The following is a 21,474-nucleotide window of genomic DNA, read 5'->3' on the forward strand; positions in this document are numbered from 1 at the left end:
CTGCGATTGCAGTTGTTAGGTGGGTTGTGGGTGCTGGGAAGCAAACCTGGATTCTTGGAAGAGCAGAAAGTGCTCCAAAGTGCTGACCTAGCTCTCTAGCCCCCAGTTTTAAGCAGTGTCTCTCCAGAATTCCTACTCCCTGCAGCTTGCTCCTGATTCCTTTACTCTAGTCCATTGCTACTTTAATCAAACCACATTATGTTTTTTGTTTCTTTTTTTGAGGCAAGCCTCACTATTTAGCCCTGACTGGCCTTGAATTTAACGAGATCTGCCTGCTTCTGCTCCTCATACTGGGACTGAAAGCATGCACCACTACACGGGGCTCTGAAACTTTTAATAACTGCCCACATACAGGGCATTGAAAGGCTGCTTCTAAGCATCGTCTCAACTTCCCTTGAAAAACTAGGCTGTGTTTCAGTTCTTTTCCTGTTTCAGATGCAGGGATTTCTTCCTTTCTGGTTTAATCTTTGTATCCTTGGTTTTTTTGTTTTTGTTTTTTTGAGACAGGGTTTCTCTGTGGCTTTGGAGCCTGTCCTGGAACTAGCTGTTGTAGACCAGGCTGGCCTCGAACTCACAGAGATCCGCCTGCCTCTGCCTCCCGAGTGCTGGGATTAAAGGCATGCGCCACCACCGCCCGGCCTCTTGGTATACTTGTAAAAATCAAATACTTCACTTCTTCGTGAACCCCTTCTCTGGTCTACACGTAATTTTCTTCTCATAAAAACGCCTGTAGGGGCCTAACAGCTTTGTAAAGATGAAGACCTCAATTCCCCAGACTACCAAGAGTTGTCCTCTGACCTCTGCATGAGGGCCCTGGTGTCATGTACCCCCATCACATACACTACAATAACAGATATCAAGAACATGGCTTTGACCCTGCGAGGCAGCTTCTCTTTTATTTTCATGGCCCTTTCCGACTCATCAACCGGGCAGCCCTTCTTGACTAGCCCAAGCAAGGGCAGTTGTGAGTAGCTGCTCTCTCTAGCTTAGCTTTCGCTGGCCAGGAGCTTCTTTACCTCTGCATGGTGTATGTTAGCAGAAAGGGTAGCGGTCCATACAAATCAAGGTATGAGGTAGTAGTGATTTAGTGGTTTATTTTCATTCGGCCCATCCGGATGGTTGTTCTCCCAATCTGTTATTAGGAGGTCCCTCGAGTTTTCTTGCTTCCACCTAGGCAGGGGGGGCTAGTGTCCAACTGTGGGTTCTCCCTCCACTGGGCGGGGGTCTTCGCCTGGATGGCCAGTGCGTGTACCGGCCCAGCCAGCTCCTCCGACAGCGCCGCGTGAACCAACCGGTGCCGTTGCAGGGGGCTCAGCCCTTCGAACCGAGAGCTCACCACCGCCACACGGAAATGCGTCTCGCTGCCTGCTGGGACGGCGTGACCGCCGCTCTCGTTGCGCAGCTCCAGCACCTCGGGGCTCAGGGCTTGCTCCAACTTGGCGCGGATGGTGGCCTCCACTGGCCCGCCAGCCGCCGATCCCGTGCTGTCCCGCGATACACACGCGCGCGTGGCCATGGAGACCATGCACCGGGAGAGCTGCGCTCTCAGCATCCGCTGCGGAGAGACCAAAGGCGCAGGGCTGAGAGCTGGGTCCACACATCCTCCCCAACGCACCCCAGATGGGCACATCCCCAAACCGCCTCTGCACTGCGTGGCGGATTAACGCGGCTTCTACGCCGGCAGCGGAGGGACAAGGGCGATTGTTCGAACGACCGGAGCGCTGGGCACTAAGGGCACTGTGAAGGCATGGCTAGGAGCTGCAAAAATGGAGGATGTGCAACCTCGTCCTTTTGGCTGAGTCAGAGCCCTAACACCCACTTCAGGCCCTAGGGGGGTACCTTTGTACTCGCTGCAGAGCCTGCGTTGCCTCAGCTTTACGAAGCGTCGGAAAGCTAGCTAGAAAAAGCTGTACCGGTTGCGTCCGGCAGGAGTTACGTAGTACCCAGAGGATTCATGGGAATTGTAGTCCTTGCTCCTCCCAACAGGCCAAGTCCTGCGACGTCCGGAATTTGAGCAAAGCAATGCAAACACAAGGATAAAAGGATTTTCTGCAAATTTGGAATCGATGCACCGAATTTGTTGTTTCTTGGTTTTGTAACTCAAATAGTTTTATTCCTTTATAATTGATTAGTTAAAAACAAGGTCTCGCCGGGCGGTGGTGGCACACGCCTTTAATCCCAGCACTCGGGAGGCAGAGGCAGGTGGATCTCTGGGAGTTCGAGGCCAGCCTGGTCTACAAGAGCTAGTTCCGGGACGGGTACCAAAACTACAGAGAAACCCTGTCTCGAAAAACCAAAAACCAAAACCAAACCAAAACAAAAACAAAAACAAAAAAAACCCAAAAAAAACAAAAAAAACAAGGTCTCATGCAGCCCAGGTTGGCCTCCATCTCTCCAGAATGCCCGTTATTTCCGGATCCTCCTGCGTCTACCTCCTACATGCTGGGATTACTGTCCCGTGTCAATGATAGAGTGCCTCCAAAGTAAAAACAGGATTCCTATGCGATGACATCTGACTTTGCTCAGCAGGTCAGTCACAACTCAGAGGAAATGTCTGTTGAAGAGCCTGTTTCCCATGGTAAGAAACTGAAGACCCTCACGTAGCCCCTACAGCTACATCAACTTCCTCATTCCAAAACCTCTCAGTCACCCCTATACAGAGACCCAAGGAGCATTTTTTTCCTCTCGCAGACCCCTTCATACCTGAGAGAGACAGGCTGTCCCTCTCGGTGTGCACTGATAAAGAGGCTCACCTGTTGAGGTCAGTTTCTGGTCTCGTTCTACCTTCTGTCTTTGTACTTCTAAATCTAACAGTCACACCCATGGGTCCCAATCATTTATTATACATACAAGAAAATGGAAGCCCATTCTATGTCCTAAGCACAGAATCATGTGCCAGACCAGTGCTGGAGGCTGGCGAATAAAGACAAGCCCTGCTCTCAGAGTTTACAGAGCACTGGGGAAATAGTGAGAGGGACACCGTGAAACTGTACCACGTGTATGATGAGCCTAACACGGCTTACTGCAAGTGTAACACCCAGACTTGGGAACTAAAGGAGCTTGGTGTCTTAGTTAGGGTTTCTACTGCTGTGAAGAGACACCATGACCATGATGACTCTTAGAGAGGAACACATTTAGTTGGAGTGGCTTACTGCTGTAAGAAATCCTACAGCCAGTAGCCTTTAAGGTACCGACCCACTTGGGTGTGGCCTTATACTATAAATGCCGATGTAAAAACAAAAAACAAAACCAAAAACGCGTGTTCCCTCTCTCTTCCAGCTGCAGGAATCGGTGGAATTCGGTTGCTGTTACCCATTCGAGCAGAGGACTATGAGTCTACCCCTAAATAAATGACTCTTTATTACACTCAGTTCTGAACTAGTGTGGGATGTCTTTTTAGTGTCCATCTTCAGCTTACAGTTCAAAGAGGTTTAGTCCATTATCATCATGGGCCGGGCGGGGGGGGGGACATGGTGGCATACAGGCAGACATGGTGATGGAGAAGGAGCTGTGGCATGGGAAGTCCTTTTGTCTGTGTTGCTTTTATTGGTTACTGAATAAAGAAAGCAGACTTGAGCCTATAGCAGGGCAGAACAGAGATAGGCAGGAAAAACTAAACTGAATGCTGGGAGAAAGAAGGCATAGTAGAGAGAAGACATGTAGCCCCGCTGGAGATAGATGCTGGAACTTTATCTGGTAAGCCACAGCCACATGGCTGTGTTAGCCAATAAAAAGCCAACGCTAATGGGCCAAGCAGTGATTTAATTAATACAGTTTCTGTGTAGTTATTTTGGGAGTCTGGGTGGCCGGGAACACACAAGCAGCCTCATACAACAAATTGGTGCCCAACATGGGGTGCCAATCTGTGGTGCCTTTTAGCATACCAAAGCCCACGCTGGCCTCCAGGCTCCCTCCAAGTTAGCATCCTAAGTCTTCTAACCTCCCCACTACCCTAAACTCCCTCCAGCTGGGGACTTCCCTCCCCCCAACAGCTACTCACTCTCTTTGTTGATATCTCTCTGCTCTCTCATCTCCTCCTCCTCTCTCTGCTCTGCTCTGGCTTCTCTCATTGCCAGGACCACTCTGTTGGCCGTGTTCAGTCTACTTCTCTCTCTGTTCTGGACTCTTCCAGTTGGCCTGGCTGTTCTCTCTCATGTCTCTAATAAAAACCTCCCCCTAAACCATTCCATGGAGCGGTCATGGTATCAATTTGTACACCAACACAACCTCATGGCTACTAGTCGGGGCCGTCCTGAGTGTAGTTATTTATTTAAAAATGGCAGAGGAGAGAGTCACGCCATCCAGGAGGGCTCACATGGGAGATTTATTGGAAGAGGAGAGAGAAGGGGACAAAAGGGGGACAGAGAAGAGGCATAGACCGGTCCCTGGGGACAAGAATGGTGGGAAGGAGGGAGGGAGAGAGAGAGAGAGATGGGAGGTGGGCAGAGCCTTTTTAAAAGGGAACATAGTGAATGTGCACAGGAGATGCTCTCAGTGGGTGCAGCTGAGGACGTACCCTGTCAGGACCTCAAAGGCAGGCCAGTACAGATGCCTGAATACTAACACTAATGTGTGTGTGTGTGTGTGTGTGTGTGTGTTGGAGGTAGAGGAAGGAAATATATATCATCTCATTAAAGAGGTAATTATTCCACCTATGTCTTTAAGAAGGCTTAAGGTGAACCTGACTTTTTTGTTTGTTTGTTTGAGACAGGGTTTCTCTGTGTATCACTGCCTGTCCTTGGAGTTCACTCTGTAGACAAGGCTGGCCTTGAACTAAGAGATCCCACACCCTCTCTCTGCCTCCCGATTGCTTGGGCTAGCATTGCCCAGCTGAGCCTGGCTTTCTAAGGGTGGTCCTGCCTCCCCAGGATCCACTGACCAGGTGCTGGAATAGCCTAACCGGATTCTCAGTTCATGTCTGAGTAGTTCAGAATGTTAGGGCTCCACCCAAGACAGAGGTTCCATCTTCTTGATCAGAGGAGCCAGTTTTTCCTTGATTGGCCTTACTGTTGCTGTACTGTTTGAGTGAGTGTGAAGAGACCAGAATATAAAATTACAAGCCGTAACATATTTTGGGGAATTGAAGTTAACAGTTACTTTTTTTTGGATTTTCTGGAACTACCTCTTGTAGACCAGGCTGGCCTCGAACTCACAGAGATCCACCTGCCTCTGTGTCCTGAGTGCGGGGATTAAAGGCGTGTGCCACCACTGCCAGGCTAGGTACTGTTAACGTTTAACAATCGTTTTCCGCCTTAAAGGCAGGCATCCTGGGATGCACAGTGGTGGCGCATGCCTTTAGTCTCAGCACGCGGGAGGCGGAGGCAGGTGGATCTCTGGGAGTGATTTTTAGTATAAGAAGAAACTCAAAACCTGTTTCCATTGTCACAGTGTCAGAAGCCCAAACTCTGACCTGTGCCCACAGAGAATTGGAAGTTTCTTGTTCCCCACGGTGATTGGAATAAAGTTTGCTTCTGGTTTCTAGACTCCTGTGGTCTGCTCCCCATTATTTGCACGCCCTATGGGACCCAACAAGTGGGCAGTAGTGGGGAGAAGAGGCAGGGGTCAGGTCCTGCTAGATGGCTTTCCTGGGTGCTTTTATCTCTTCAGCCCCTAGGTGGCAGTTGAGAGCTAATGGTTTTAGTTAGAAATGTAACAAGGTGTTACTTTTTCAAGTGCTATATAATTTAAGCTTATTTTATGTCATATATATGACATAAATAGATGACATAAAATATATGATAATATTTAGCATATATATTTCCATTTTGAAAAATTTCAGTCCTAGGCCTGGAAAGCAGCTCAGTAGTTAAGAGCACTTTCTGCTCTTCCAGGGGACCTGGTCCTGTACCCAGCCCACAGCAGGCAGCTCATGGCCACTGCTTCTGGCCTTTGCAGGCACCTTCATTTACATAACCCACCCCAGATGCATAATAATGATAAAAAACAAAAACAGATGAGAGAGAGGGTAGGGAGAGGGAGGTATGAGTCCTAAGGAGATGGGAAGGTAGAGAACACAGAAAGCTAGGATTAGGTGGTCGTGCACAGACCAGGTCTCATGCCAAGCCAGTTCATTAAGAAATACAGCATCTGTTTGTAGAAGAATATGGCCAAGGCCAGAAGAGAGCTAAGTCAGATCACGTTGGCTAAAGAACACAGGATACCTCAGAGACATCTGCCTCAGGACTGATAACCACAGCTCTTGGTGGGGTGGGGGTGGGAGGAGCCGTTTTCCCAGGAACTGAAACTACCTCACTTTGAGGCCCTGGCTCCTGTCCCGATCAGACCTTGCCAAGTCTGCCCCTCAGCAACACAACTACTGTTCCCTTTGCCTTTCATCTGGGCCTCAGAGAAAACCCTGGATCAGTTTGCTTTCCAGCCTTGGTTTCCATGCCTTCTCCTTTTTACTAGATTTGCTTTTTGTTGCTGTTTTGTTTGTTTTGTGGATTTCTGTGCAGTCTGAGCTGGGTGTGCTGGGGACCTGAAGCCTGATACTGATAAAATAACCCCAGGTTGGCTGGGTTCGAACTCACAATCTCCTTCCTCACCTTCCTTGGATGGGTTGACAGGCATGTGCCTCTATGCTCAGCGGCCTTAGGCTCGCCGTTTCTTACACTGGTACACGTACACATGCATTTACATGTTTAAGTACTTTAGGTACACCTCAGACATGTTTTTATAAATTTGTTTTGCTAAAGTCATTTGAAAAGAAATTTTACAGACCTGGTGTGGTCTAGCCTGGGTGTCCTGAGGGCACCAACATTCCGCTATACAATCATAACGCTGATTGTTAGATTCACGATATTTAACACGGAATGACATTTTCCCTAGCTTCTGAGACAGTTAAAACTTTCAGAAAAATTACAGTATTGGCATAATAGCAGACAATATCTCTACCTTTTACCTAAATCCACTGATCTTTTATCCCCCCCCCCCCCCGCCCCACGCCACCCTTTGGAGACAGTCTCACTATGCAGTCGTGACTGGCCTGGAACTCAGTGCGCAGACCAGGCTGGCCTTGAATTCACAGACATCCTCCTGCCTCTGCCTTTTAAGTGCTGGGTTTATTGGTCTGAGTCACCACACCTTGCTTTTTACCAGCAACATTTTGCTCGAATTGTTTCATATCTCTCTTTGAATGTGTGTATTATGATGATAAAATAATTATTTTTGCTGAATCACTTCAATTGCAAAAAAAGTTGTTTGTTTTTTTAAATTTATGTGCACAAGTGTTTGCTGAATATGTGTAAGTGCCTGGTGCCTGAGAAGCGTAGGAGAAGCTGGTGGAATCTTGCAAGCTAAAGCGTGTGCTGGCAACTAAACCCAGGTCCTTCGCAAGAGCAGTACTAACTCTTAACTGCTGAGTCATCCACCTCCCCAGCTTCTGGGTGTAAACTATTTTCACCTGTAGTTGCTGTAAATATACCCACTTGTCCTCTAAGAACCAGGTGCCATCCTAAAATACTGCTATCACAGCTCCCGCAATGAAGATTCGCACAGCCTGTCTATCTAATACCCAGTTGGTGGTCTGGGTTACCTGTCCTCTCACCAGTGTTTGCCATGCTTTGACTGTACCCTCAACACTCGTGTGGGATCTTAACGCTTGTAGTAGTGACCCGGGGTGAAGCTTTAGGAATGGTGAGGCCAAGATGGCATTGCCCTCAGAATGGACTAGTGCCTTAGAAATGGGCTTGAGGAAGCAAGGCTACTCCCTTATCCCTTCTGCAAAGATATCTGGACAGCGTCATCTCTGAGAACTGGCCTTCACCAGACTTAAGTCCATTGGCAATTTATTTGATCTTAGTCTTCTGTCTCTAGAACTTAAAAAAAAAAATTCTTTCTACATTCCCTAGTCAGTGCTATTTTGGTGTGGCAATACAAACAGACGAAGACAGTGTCCCGTGCAATGCTGAATCTGTGGAAATGCGGCCAACAATGGTGTGGTTCACTTACTGGGCTCCAGATCTCCATTCTGCGGAGATCACTGTCTGCAGTGTGAAAATGGATTCTAAGAGAGGCAAGAAATGAAAGTGGGAGGCCAGCGGGGAGGTCGATGCAGCTGCCCTTGTGAGAGAGATGGCTTTGTCAGGGAGCGTGGGCACGGTCTCTGCTGTCTCTTGCAGCAGCCTGCCTTCTTATCAGGACCCTTCCCTCCGATTCAGCTGGGATTCTTCTGTGCCGCCACAGAAAAGAACTTCAGGGTGAGCTAGTCTGAAGAGAGTTGGAGTTCTAAAGCAAGAGCTTTGACACAGCTTCTCAACGTCTGTCTCCTCCGTCTAAAAGGAATGTTGCCTCCACATGGCACTCATTCTGTAGACCAGGCTGGCCTCGAACTCACAGAGATCCACGTGCCTCTGCCTCCCGAGTGTTGGGATTAAAGGCGTGCGCCACCACCGCCCGGGCCTCCTTTTCCTTCTTATGTCCCCTGAATTTTCCCTTTTTTTAGCTGCCCTGTCTCAGCCTGGACCCAGATGGCAGTAGAAATGGAGAGCACCAGCCGTCCCAGGGCAAGACACACGCTGTGACGATGGCCTTGAGATGGAAGTGTTCCGGTGATTCCCGTCTGCGCACCTGCGGTTCCCTGTATGTCCCCTACCCTGCGCTCTCTCTCTCTCTCTCTCTCTCTCTCTCTCTCTCTCTCTCTCTCTCTCTCTCTCTCTCTCTCTCTCTCTCTCTCGGTTCTGTTTTTCTGGAGGTTCCAGGGTTTTACCAATACATTTAAAACCCAGATATTTTGGTACATAACAACCAGAAGGAAAATGATTAGACAGAGTCCCACGATCCTTACCCCCTACCAGCAGTTGCTCTGCTGTTGTCTTTTTCGTCTTCAATATTCCGGACTGGTCCTTCAGCTTAGTCTTTCAGAATGTGGCTATTTTCCTTGAGATGGAGCTTTGGGATGTTGCTCAGGCTAGTATCAAACTCCTGAGCTCAGAACAATCCTGTTTCAGTCTTCTGAGTGGCTGGGACTGTCAGTGGGAGCTGGAGACCCAGCCTTATGTTGCCACCTGGAGTAGTCTGGGGCTGTTCTAACTTTTACTCATGTTTATTTGGTTGGAAGTGTCACCCCACCCCCTGGCACCCCTATATCCAAGGAGTCTGGGATGTTTGGTTGGAAGTTTTACCCCAGACTCTGGTATCCCTTCTAAAATGTTAGGGTGGAACTTTCCACCCTAAGCCCCCTCCCCTGGGAGTTGCCTCAGTCCAGACTCTACCTCGGAGAAAGCTACCAAATGGTGACCCCTCCCTAGAGGGGGTCAAGACCACTCCCACAGGCTATTAAACTGCACCCCCAGAGAACAAACACATGGTCTTCCCAGTTTTCCTTTTCCCTCTCCATGTTTTCCTGGACTTGGCTCGGGAGCACTAGCACCCATTAAACCTGGACTTTTTCTAATTTGGGTTGATTTGTTCTGATTTGGATATTGTGTCGGCAGAAAGGTTTATCAGGGCGTAAAAGCCTTTCAGTGTTAAGTTAGGATATTTGATTTATGCTGTAGAAAAGAATTTTGGGACCAGTCAGAAAGAAAGAAAAGTTGAACTTTATTCAAGAAAGGTTCTCTCTCTCTCTCTCTCTCTCTCTCTCTCTCTCTCTCTGTGTGTGTGTGTGTGTGTGTGTGTGTGAGTGTGTGTGTATGTATATAAAGCTGGGTATGGTGGCACACCTTTAATGCCAGCACTGGGTAGGCAGAGGCAGGTAGATCTCTGTTAGTTCAGGGCCAGTTACCCTGGTCTATGTTACAAGTTCCAGGCCAGCCAGGGCTATGCAGTGAGACAATGAGAGACTTTTCTTCCTCTGTGTAACCTTGACTGTCCTGGAACTTGCTAAGTGGACCAGGCTGGTCTTGAACAGAGATCAATCTGCCTCTGCCTTCCCAGTTGTGGATTAAAGATGTGTGCTACCATATCCTGGCAGTGAGAGACTTTCTCTTGAAAACAAACAAACAAACAAACAAAACCCAGACAAACTAAAAACTACATTTATATTGACCAGTTACAGATTTTTTTCTTCTCCAAGCAACAGAGTATAACAGCAGTTTCCATGACACTTACGTAGTATTAGGCATTGAAAGTAATTTTAGAGATGACTTAAAGTAAACAGATTGCATCCAAATCTGAGAACTGGGCCTGGTGTTAGGCCTAGAATCCCAGCTACTCAAGAGATTGAGGCAGGAGGATCTCAAATTCAAGGCTTGCCTGACTTACATACTGATTTCAAGCCCAGCCTGGGCAACTAAGTGAGTTCCTGTCTTAAAAATAACAAAAAGGGTTAGTAATACAGGTCAGCTTAACGTGCTTGGTTAGCTGCTCTGTGACAGGCTTCTCCTGCCTTAGCAGGGCGTCTTAGTCAGGGTTGCTAGTGCCCTGACGAAACCCATGACCCACGTAACTGGGGAGGAGAGGGCTGATTTGGCTCATGCTTCCACATCAGTGTTCATCATCAAAGGAAGTCAGGATGGGGACTCTAACAGGGCAGGACCCTGGAGACAGAAGCTGGCGCAGAGGCCGTGGAGGGTGCTGTTTATTGGCTTGCTTGCTCCTCATGGCTTGCTCAACCTGCTTTCTTACAGAACTCAGGACCACCAGCATGAGGATGGCACCACCCATATGGGCTGAGCCCTCCCCCATCAATCACTAATTAAGAAAAGGCCCTACCTGCTTGCCTGTAGCCCAGTCTTATGAGGCATTATCTCAACTGAAGCTCCCTCCTCTCTGATGGATGACGTATAAAGTTAGACTTGAGAACAAACCAATTCCACGGCTGTCTGATGAAAGCAAGCTACATTTAAAGGTGCACAAGGGACTGGTCACATGACTGCCTCCCCTTAACTCCAGATTTCAGAGTACAGCCCTTCCCTGCCTTTTGAGGTCCCTTTTATGAGGAAGAGTTAAGGTTGACAGACAACAGCTGTCGAGATATTTGGCTGTTAGCACCTGGACAGAAGAGTGGGGGACTCGGGGCTCAAGGCTGCCTGTGGGGCAGATAAGTGGGGTAGAGAACAGGTACAGGGACCGTTGGCGGTTAGAAGGGAGGCAATAAAAATGAGTGCAGAGAGATGGTGGTTATTGCACACGCCTTTAATCCTAGCATTTGGGAGGCAGAGGCAGGCAGATCTCTGTGAGTTCAAGGGCAGTCTGGTCTACAGAGCGAGTTTCAGAACAGCCAAGGCTACACAGAGACACCTTTTGCTGCCTGAGGGGGCAGCTTCCAGCAGCACAGGGCTCAGAAGGCCTTTTTTTAAGGGAGGGTGTAAGGGAAAGGACACGCACGCACTGCCGCGGACTGACTCTCTTGGAGATCGAAGACCGAGGGAGAACAGGGGTGAAGGCTTAGGAGAACCCAGGATTCGGCGAATGACAGACAGACACAACTCTAATGAGATTTGAATCTGCTGCAACTTTACTAAAATTCAAGCATCACTTTTAAGAGATTACAGAAGGAAGTTGGCAGACATAAAAGCTTACATAGAAAAATGATTACAGACAATTGATTATTCTCAGCAAGTCTTGTGGTCAGGGCCAGGTGGGCAGAGCTTTTCTTTGAAATTCGTCTCACACCACTAACTAACTGTGCTTTCTCATGGCCCGAAATCATATCTGCCCTCAAGGTAACCAAGGTGACCCAAACACCATTCTTCAGGATTCCACCCCCAGGGTTTGTTCCAATATTGAATGGCTGGCTTCATGTTATCAAGAATAGCCTGCCTTTCTTTCCTATCTAAAATGCACCAGGGGTTTCTCATTCTGGCTAGCCTCTCCATAAATGGTAACTCATGCCATTCCATACATTTTCCTTCATAATTTACCCATCTTCTACCAAATCTCCTATCATGAGCTCTTTCTGTTCTAGGGTATCTGTAAATTCCCCTAGAGAGCGAGCTGGAGTTTTAATCATAACATTAATGGCCTGAATCAAGGGAGGGGACTGACGCATCAGTTCCTCCGTATTCAAGGAGCCGTTGGAAATGCTTCCTGGTTCCTTGAACAGATTAAGTTTTTGTCAAGAGAAAAATAGAACAGAAGAAAAAGATAGCAGAGCCAATGCAAGAAACTACTGCCAGGAACAAAGTGAACGAGGTCGTTGAGGCTGATCAGGCACCTCAACTCGAGCAGACTGCCAGGGAACCGCCGGGGGCCAAGCTTTGGGATTCACGAACCCCTCATTTTGAGACAGCCACCACCTGAGAAGCATTTTGTCACACAGGCGAGACAGTCCTGGATGTGGCAACACACTCTCTGGATGGTTTCATTCTTCTGTGGTCTTTATTCTGTGTTCTGTATTCTGACTATTTTTCCTCTACAATTTATATTCCCCAACAAAATCTTTCAGGCAATATAGAAATTATAGTGTGGTATGTTCTATTTTTCAAGTGAATGATTACAATGAATACATGGTTTCATTTCCCTTACATGATTTAACATTTTATGTAGTACAAGCTAAAAACAAGTTGTCCCAGGAACCCATATATACACTCAAGCAACTTGTTTAGATTAACAGAATGTAAGCAAGCAAGATATTCTTTTACTGGCAGGCTGTGTTTTTATGGTTACAAAAAAAGGACCAATCATCTTATTGTCTATCTTGAAAGATAATCTTATAAGGAATCTTTTAAAATTCATTCATTCATTCATTATATTGTTTTATTGAGCTATATATTTTTTCTCCATTCTCCTCCCTTCCTTCCCCCTCCCCCTCTGTCCTCTCCCATGATTCCCCATGCTCCCAATTTACTCAGGAGATCTTGTCTTTTTGTACTTCTTATAAGGAATCTTAAAGGAATCACAAACCTAATTTTTTTCTTAAAAACATTATTTATTACATATACAGTGTTCTGCCCATATGTCTACCTGCAGACCAGAAGAGGGCACCAGATCTTTATGGATGGTTGTGAGCCACCATGTGGTTGCTGGGAATTAAACTCAGGTCCTCTGGAAGAGTAACCAGTGCTCTTAACCACTGAGCCATCTCTCCAGTCCCAAACCCAAATTTTGTAGATGAGAAACGATCAGTCAGCTCTGCTTTAGGTCTTTAGCGTGCACACCCACTCATCATTTGTTTTTATCTCAGGAGATTGAGGACAGAAATGGGTACAAGGATATTCACCATCTTTTTTTTTTCCCCTATACAGGGTTTCTCTGTGGTTTTGGAGCCTGTCCTGGAACTAGCTCTTGTAGACCAGGCTGGCCTCGAACTCACAGAGATCCGCCTGCCTCTGCCTCCCGAGTGCTGGGATTAAAGGTGTGCGCCACCACCGCCCAAGGTAATCATCATCTTTGATTACCAACCAATACTCTGAGGGAAAGTACATCAGCTAGTAATAATTGGGCTGCTTTGCTTTTTAGTCCCTAACCTCAAAACTATTATAAAAAAAAATGTTTTTTTTTTCTTCTATACAGGGTTTCCCTGTGTAGCTTTGGAGCCTGCCCAAAATATCTTAATCTAACCTGAGGTCGTTCTAAGGCTTTGTTTCAGCTGTGATGTACACCCAAACCCATGAATGCATCTTTTAACATAAAGATTAAAAGAGTTCGACCCAGTCTGGCTCCTAGGACTCAACTCTTTTCCTTAATATTAACCTGAACTGTTATCTATACAGCTCCTTAGGTGAGCTCATAGGCCCTAGCTGTATGACCCTTCCCTGCATTTATTTTCAGTCATCAAAACTCTATTTATACTAACATTATTATTATCAATGAGACAGTACAGCTTAGGAGGAAATCATCTTCATAATAATTTACCACAGGTAAAAATGCCCAGTAGAATGGGATATTTCCACGAGATAAACACACTCCATTACAGGCAGTGAGGATCTCCCCACACCCATTCACACCATGCCAGATACCAGAGAAAGATAAACATGTAAAGGCACAGCAGAAGCAAAAGACACTCTGGAGCCTGTGGTCTTGGGGTCTTGCCTATCCAAGACTCACCCATCAGAGATTTGCTTCCTGGTGGGCTGACACCTTCAATTGCCGCCCGCTGCTCCTCTGGCACTGGCAGAAACCCTGTCTCAAAAAAAAAGTGGGAGAATATATCACACGGAAGGGGAGCTATCAAGGTGTCTGGGAAGATACATTTTCGTAGGCAATAACATATCACAGGTCGAGGAGTTAGGAAGGCAAAGAAGTGGGTATATATCATGGGGTCACAAGTTCAGTGCAGGTTGAAAAACATGGTTTGCAGGATACATTAGGCTTAAGAAACAAACTTTTTCTTGTAAAGTATGGAGACTTAATAACAATGTGGCTCCTGTTTTGGTTTCATACTAGGTAGTCGTTACCTCTGGGGAGACAAACATCTACTCACCCCAGACAGGGAGCCCAAGACAGACCAATGTGATGAGATCATCAAAGTACAACTTGGTGAACCAATGAGTTTTATTGGGATTACTTATAGGAATGTGGGTGAGGAGTTACTTACATGAGCAGAAATGACTAAAGACAGCTTCATCATCCAAGCCCACTCCAGCATCAATGAGAGCTCATAAAGCTGGGGACTTGGAGCACACTGCACAGCCTATAGGAAGTTCAAGAGGTTGAAGAGCAAGTGACTCAGTTGTCTATACTTCTTCCAGGCAGCTCGGCTGGTTTCTGCTTCTTCCAGGCAGCTGGCCTGATGTTTCAGGTTTCGTAGCTGGGCATCTCTGAGTGCATCTCTGCACTCTCTGCAGTCTTTACTGTTTACTCCTAGGGATGGAGGGACCTAGTGACTCTGCTCATCTTCAGGGACTTCCTGAAGCTATTTTGAGTTTATTTTCTGTCTTAAGAGTTTCCCTTCAAGATGGGAAGTATCAGTCACGGAAGAAACTGCTACACTACACTACTATGCACCCAGCCCTAGGTTTCACCACTAGCACTGCAAAGCAAATGACAAAATAGAATACCATTTCATAGGATGCCCCAACAGTACAAAAGAACTTTGGGTGACTGTCCAGGCAGTGAGATGTCTCTGTCATTTCTAGAGTTTTGGATCTCTTGTTTGCTTAGGTAATATTATATCCTTCTGGAGTCTTTGATGGAGTTAAAGAATGGTTAGTTATAGTTATAGTTTTCCTTAGTTATGATAAAAGATAAAATAGATATAAATATTGTAACTGTAATTCTTGCTTGATAACTGTTTTGCTATATGTAATCTTACTATGTTAAAATGAAAGCCTTTCTTTTTTGTTTAAACAAAAAAAGGGGAAATGATGGAGGTGGGTCTTGTATTAATCTGTTGCTTTCATTGGTTAATTAATAAAAAAACTGCCTAGGCCCACTTGATAGACCAACCCTTAGGTGGGTGGAATAAACAGAACAGAATTCTGGGAAAAAAAAGCCGAGTCAAGGAGTCGCCATGATTCTCCCACTCCAGACAGACGCAGGTTAAGATCTTTCCTGGTAAGCCAACTCGTGGTACTACACAGAATATTAAAAATGGGTTAGATCAATATATAAGAGCTAGCCAATAAGAGGCTGAAACTAATGGGCCAGGCAGTAATTAAAAAAATACAGTTTCCATGTAATTATTTCGGGTAAAGCTAGCCGGGTGGCGATGGGAAGCAGCCCCGCCGCTCCTATTTCAACATATGCCACTGCAGTGCTGGTAGCCACACGGGAACCCATCCCTCGAGGGATGACTGGGTACAGAGGGTTTGCATTATCTGAGGTCGCAGGTATCACTGAGTATCTTGGGATGCTTTTCTTTTAGGCTAGAAAGGACCACTGTATTTTGAGTGTAAGTAATGCTTTTGTTTCTCATTAAAGTTTTGTCCACTAATCTTAGCACTTGGGAAGTATACTAGAGGTGTCCCTTAGCCAGGGGTTATTGAAGATGAAATGCAATTAATGGGATAGGTGAGTGTGCATGGGGTGTGTGTGAAGCCACACAAAGAGAAAGCATATGGTCAAAAAGGAATTGTGATGCCAACTTTAAAATTACTGTGCTTAAGAGACCTATAAAGCAAAACTGGAACTTTCTAAATGCTAAGGGCTGCTAAGGGTTGTTTCTGTATTTGTCTGATCTTGTAATAAGGTTATTTATGGTTTCTGCTTCTGTAAACAAAAGCTTGTTTTGTTCCAGATAATCAAGACCTTGCAAATCAGAATGCAACCTTCTGCTTGCATGTAACCAGAATGTAACATGATGTTCTTTGCTTATATATGTAGTTAAAATTGTCTTTGGGCTGCCAACCAGCTCCCACATAAAGATGTGGAGATGGCTTATTAATTATGAATTCTCAGCCTTAGCTTAGGCTTGTCCCACTAGTTCTTTTAGCTTAATTTAACCTGTTTATATTCATCTGCATTTTGCCTTGGGGCTTTTTACCTTTCTCTCATTCTGCATGTTCCACTCTCCTGCTTCTTCCCTCCTTGTCTGGCTGGCCCCTGGCATCTCCCTGGCATCTTCCTGGCATCTCTTTTTCTTTCTTCCCCCAAGCCTAAATTCCTCCTACTTACTCTCCCCATTCAGAAGTCCCTCCGACATTTCTTCCTTCGCTATTGGCCATTCAGCTTTTTATTAGACCAGTCAGGTACCTTAGGCAGGCAAGGTAAAACATCAACACATCTTCACATAGTTAAACAAATATTCCACAGCATAAACAAATGAAACACATCTATTCACTGTTAAACAAATGTAACACATTTTTTCTTTTTGAGATAGGGTTTCTCTGTAGCTCTTTTTTTTTTTTTTTTTTTGGTTTTTCGAGACAGGGTTTCTTTGTGGCTTTGGAGCCTGTCCTGGAACTAGCTCTGTAGACCAGGCTGGTCTCGAACTCACAGAGATCCCCCTGCCTCTGACTCCCAAGTGCTGGGATTAAAGGAGTACACCACCACCGCCCAGCACAACACATCTTTTCATTGTTCAACAAAGGTAACACATCTTTGCATAGTTGAACAAATAGTCTGCGACATCTATGAAGCCCTGGTGAAGGTGGCTGGAGTCCTGGGTGTAGACTTGGTGCAAATATTTGAATAAAAGCATCTTTTTTGTCAAAATTTATTAACGGTCAGACTGGTCAATCTCTGGATGACCCCAGACCCATAACAGAATCACAAAGAAGGAAAAGAAAAAAAAGAATGAAAATATTTACTTCAGTGACAACTCTGGCTAGTGTGAGGAGTGTACATATTGTGGGTGAGAAGAACGGGAGTGAAGGCCTGACACACTCTAGGTTGTCATGGAATCAAGGCTCATGGGTCATGGCCTGGAGACTTGCTGATCCACTGTGTTGGGGAATACTGGGAAGCTGTGGTCCTGAAAAGATGGTGTTCAGTGATCTGAATGGGCACAGATAATTAACCAATCGCCACCCTGGAAAGCATCACCCGAAAAGTCCCACCCCTTCCCTGGAAACTCCATTATAAGCCCTGTATTCAGTTCAGTTTGCTGCTGTTTCTCACCCGGAAGAGGCAGCCAACCTCCTGGTTTTATCCCTCCCAATATGTGCAGTGTGACTTTGTGGGATTCTTTGGGCTCTCAGCCGCCAGGACACCTTTCCATCCGAGCTGTGAAGCTGACAACTTCATTCTGTCCAGGGTCTGGTGAGTGAAAGATTATGAAGCCATGAGGAGCATGCTCTTTGAGTCTGAGAAGCTTGGGTTAGTGAATAACTAATGTGATCTTCAGCAAGTGCCTAAATCCCCAAGCCCCTTTTTATCTGTGAAACAGAAAGTTATACCCATTTTGTAGGTAGCCTCTAGCACGGGGCTCATTGGGTTCTGCTTTCCCTTTAGCCTTCTTCATAACACAGGTCACTGAAAAGAAATCCAGAGGTCCAAGGAATGGGGTTCACTGGCCCATCAAGCAGGGCCTTATAGGGTACCAGGGCTCTGTGGCAGTGTTCCCTGTTGTCTAGGTTTTGTTCTTAGCCCCCAATGTCTTAAAAGTTGATACTGTTAGAACTTGCATAGTGGAATGGTTTTCTATGCTAACAAAATACTCCGGAAATTTATGAGCAGTTTGCAAAGTAAGCATGACCTCAGCATTAGGTAAATTCCCATAGCAGGCTCTCCTTTCTCAACCTCTGAGTTCCACTTTCCTGAGACAAGGTCTCTCTGTGTAGACCAGGCTGACCTGAAACTCATCCTGAGATCCACTTGCCTCTTAAGGGCGTGCACCCCACTGCCCAGTGATTTGTTTATTGTGTAGACTGTTTTGTTTGCTTGGATATATTTCTTGGTGCCCACAGTCAGAAGAGGGGAGTGTGGATCCCCTGATACTTGAGTTACACATGGTTGCAAGTCACTGTGTGGGTGCTTGGAACTGAACCCAATTCTTCTCCAAGAGCAGTGAGTGCTCTCTCTCTCTCTATTTTTTTAAATTAGATTTTAAAATTGATTTTATTGAGCTTTCCCCTCCCTTCCTCTCCCCTCCCCTTCAACCCTCTTCCATGGTCCCCATGCTCCCAATTTACTCGGGAGATCTTGTCTTTTTCTACTTCTCATGTAGATTAGATCCATGTATGTCTCTTAGGGTCCTCATTGTTGTCTAGGTTCTCTGGGATTGTGAATTGTAGGCTGGTTTTCTTTGTTTTATTTCTAAAAGCCACTTATGAGTGAGTACATGTGATAATTGTCTTTCTGGGCTCTCTATATATTCTTAATGTTGGAGAAATACAACATATTCCCATCAAAATGCCACCTGCGAATTCTGTGAACTCATTCACTTTCTAAAATGAAATGAAATCAAAAAAAGGGGTTAGGATTATTTTCTGAATTATGTTACATTTCACTTACTGAGGAAACACCTTCATTGACTTCTTTTTTTTTTGACTTCTTTTTTTTTAAATTTTGTGGCTGGGTGGTGGTGGCACATGCCTTTAATCCCAGCACTCGAGAGGCAGGGGCAGGTGGATCTTTGTGAGTTCAAGACCAGCCTGGTCTACAGAGTGAGTTCCAGGACAGCCAGAGCTGTTATGCAGAGAAACCCTGTCTTTTGCTTTCTTTGTTTTTTTTTTGTTTTTTGTTTTTTTTTGTTTTTTTGAGACAGGGTTTCTCTGTGGCTTTGGAGCCTGTCCTGGAACTAGCTCTGTAGACCAGGCTGGTCTCGAACTCACAGAGATCTGCCTGCCTCTCCCTCCTGAGTGCTGTGATTAAAGGCGTGCGCCACCATCGCCCGGCTTGTTTTTTGTGTTTTGAGACAGGGTTTCTCTGTGGCTTTTGGAGCCTGTCCTGGAACTAGCTCTTGGAGACCACGCTGGCCTTGAACTCAAAGAGATCCACCTGCCTGTCTCCCAAGTGCTGGGATTAAAGACACACGCCACCACCACCCGGCGAGAAACCCTGTTCAAGACTAGCACAGGCTCGTCTTGAACTCCCGGCAATCTTCATACCTCAGGAATTCTAAATGCTGGGGTTAGACTTGTGACCTCAAGCCCTATGACTAGATTTGGTCATTCCCCAAGTATGTGACATCTTCCCTCGGACTAATTTCTGCATATAGCTAACATTAACTAACTTAATTCGCATAATTAACTAGCCCGCTGCCATTTCTAGACATTTCATTTGTACTAGTGTTAATGACCAGTATCGTTTATTGGCCAGTGGCGCACATTCAATAAACGCCAGTGAGGGGCTGGAGAGGTGGCTCAGCAGCCATGGAGAACACTGCCTAGTCTTCCAGAGGACTTAGCTTCCATGCTCATCACCCACAAGATGGCTAACAGCAGTCTGCAGTTCTTGTTCCGGGAGAGTCGAGGCCTTGCCTATCACTAGCACCAGGCACAGACAAAACACCCACACACATAAAACAAAAATAAATATCCCCCCCAAAAGGATGAAAATGAATATTAGAAGAGCGCTAAAAAGGTAGAATTGAACTCTATTGTTTTCTTCATAAGCATACCGTCTTCACAGGGTTACCAAGAAAAGGGCAAGGGTTTTTGCTAGGCAGGGGCCGGAGGAGACACTAGGAAGGAAGAAACAGAGGGTTTCCAGAGAGTGTAAAGGAAAAGTGCTGGGGCAGGGGTGGGGATGGGGACGACTGTTTAAGCTAGAGTCTGCAGACAAAACTATTCCTTCGGGCTTGTCGCTGAAATCTTAGGGAGGAAAGTGAAGTGGACAAGGGCGGATTGATGTTAAGGAAGTAAATGTCAGGATACAGTGTTGTGACAAAGACGAGATCAGAGTCTATCTTGGTACCTGAAAGTCTGTGTGTGCAATTCGTGGGGGAGGGCAAAGGAAAGCGGAGTTCACGTTCAGATGCCATAAGATGCTCGTTGAGACAAACGGGCTAAATATCTGGTAAGCGTTGATTGATACAGCCGTCTGAGGTAAACGAGTCTGGATTAGCAGGAAGCTTGACAGAGTTAAGAGCTGGGGATAGGATAGTTCTGCTAAACTTGTGAATTTAGACGAGGGGAGAGAACAGGAACAGGGTAAAGAAAATGGGATTAGAGATGAAAAGAGGGATACATCTTGAAAGCTGGGGGAAACAAGTATGGTGGCGACAGGCGCCTCCTAGAGGTCAGAGACTGGCAATCTCATCTAATCCTCGGTCAAACGATTCAGAGCAAAGAGATGGGGCCTGGGCGAGCCACAGACAAGACTAAGGAAGGGGAAGGGAGGCAGCTTCGTTAGTTCTTTTACAGAGCCTGCCTATGAGACAGGGAAGGTTAGACTGGAGTAATTTAATGCTTCAGGGGGAAAAAAACCCAATACTTTTGAGGGGAGTGGCTTTCTGTGCTCTTGAAGGGTGATGGTGGTGGTTTCTCTAAACCTTTATAAGTTACCATACTAAAATAAACAGCTCCGCGAAAGCCTTCTGACTTTAAAAATTCTTTGGTGTAAATAGGGAGCTTTAATGTGGCGTTCATTGATTGGTAAATTAAAAAAAAAAATCCGTCATTTCCGGTACTGCAGGATGTAAAGCATGGAGCCTACCTTCTGCTCTCCCATTGGCTATTGGAGGCAGCTCTGCTTTCAGCCAATCAAACTACTTTTCCTTCACCCCTCCCGACAGATCTTATAAATTACCCCAAATTGCTTCACCTTTCTTTATCCTTTTCTTGAAAAAGCAGCACTAATTGCCTATTCCGCCATAATGTCTGGTCGCGGTAAGCAAGGTGGCAAGGCCCGCGCCAAAGCCAAGTCGCGGTCGTCCCGCGCCGGCCTGCAGTTCCCGGTGGGGCGCGTGCACCGGCTGCTGCGCAAGGGCAACTACGCGGAGCGCGTGGGTGCGGGCGCGCCCGTGTACATGGCGGCCGTGCTGGAGTACCTGACGGCCGAGATCCTGGAGCTGGCGGGCAACGCGGCCCGCGACAACAAGAAGACGCGCATCATCCCGCGTCACCTGCAGCTGGCCGTGAGGAACGACGAGGAGCTCAACAAGCTGCTGGGAGGGGTCACCATCGCACAGGGCGGCGTCCTGCCCAACATCCAGGCTGTTTTATTACCAAAGAAAACGGAGAGCCATAAGCCCGGCAAGAACAAATAATTCATTCAATATCCCTTCTTACGCAAAAAGGCTCTTTTAAGAGCCACCAAAGAGTCAAC

The 21,474-nt window shown here is 46.4% G+C and overlaps 2 protein-coding genes across 2 annotated transcripts; one reads left to right on the plus strand and one right to left on the minus strand.

The window, feature by feature from the left end:
• Nucleotides 1–882: 882 nt before the first annotated feature.
• Nucleotides 883–1,916, minus strand: Bola1 (bolA family member 1). Its single transcript, XM_057793987.1, has 2 exons — nt 1,840–1,916; nt 883–1,555 (listed from the first exon to the last, which is right to left on the minus strand). Exon 2 carries the CDS (start codon nt 1,550–1,552, stop codon nt 1,139–1,141), a length of 414 nt encoding a protein of 137 aa, XP_057649970.1. The 5' UTR covers nt 1,553–1,555; nt 1,840–1,916; the 3' UTR covers nt 883–1,138.
• A 19,085-nt stretch (nt 1,917–21,001) lies between these two features.
• Nucleotides 21,002–21,415, plus strand: LOC130889441 (histone H2A type 2-B). The gene has a single exon (XM_057793173.1). It carries the CDS (start codon nt 21,023–21,025, stop codon nt 21,413–21,415), a length of 393 nt encoding a protein of 130 aa, XP_057649156.1. The 5' UTR covers nt 21,002–21,022.
• The last annotated feature ends 59 nt before the right edge of the window (nt 21,416–21,474 follow it).

Source organism: Chionomys nivalis, chromosome 18 (genome assembly GCF_950005125.1).
Source record: "Chionomys nivalis chromosome 18, mChiNiv1.1, whole genome shotgun sequence".
Taxonomy (NCBI): domain Eukaryota; kingdom Metazoa; phylum Chordata; class Mammalia; order Rodentia; family Cricetidae; genus Chionomys; species Chionomys nivalis.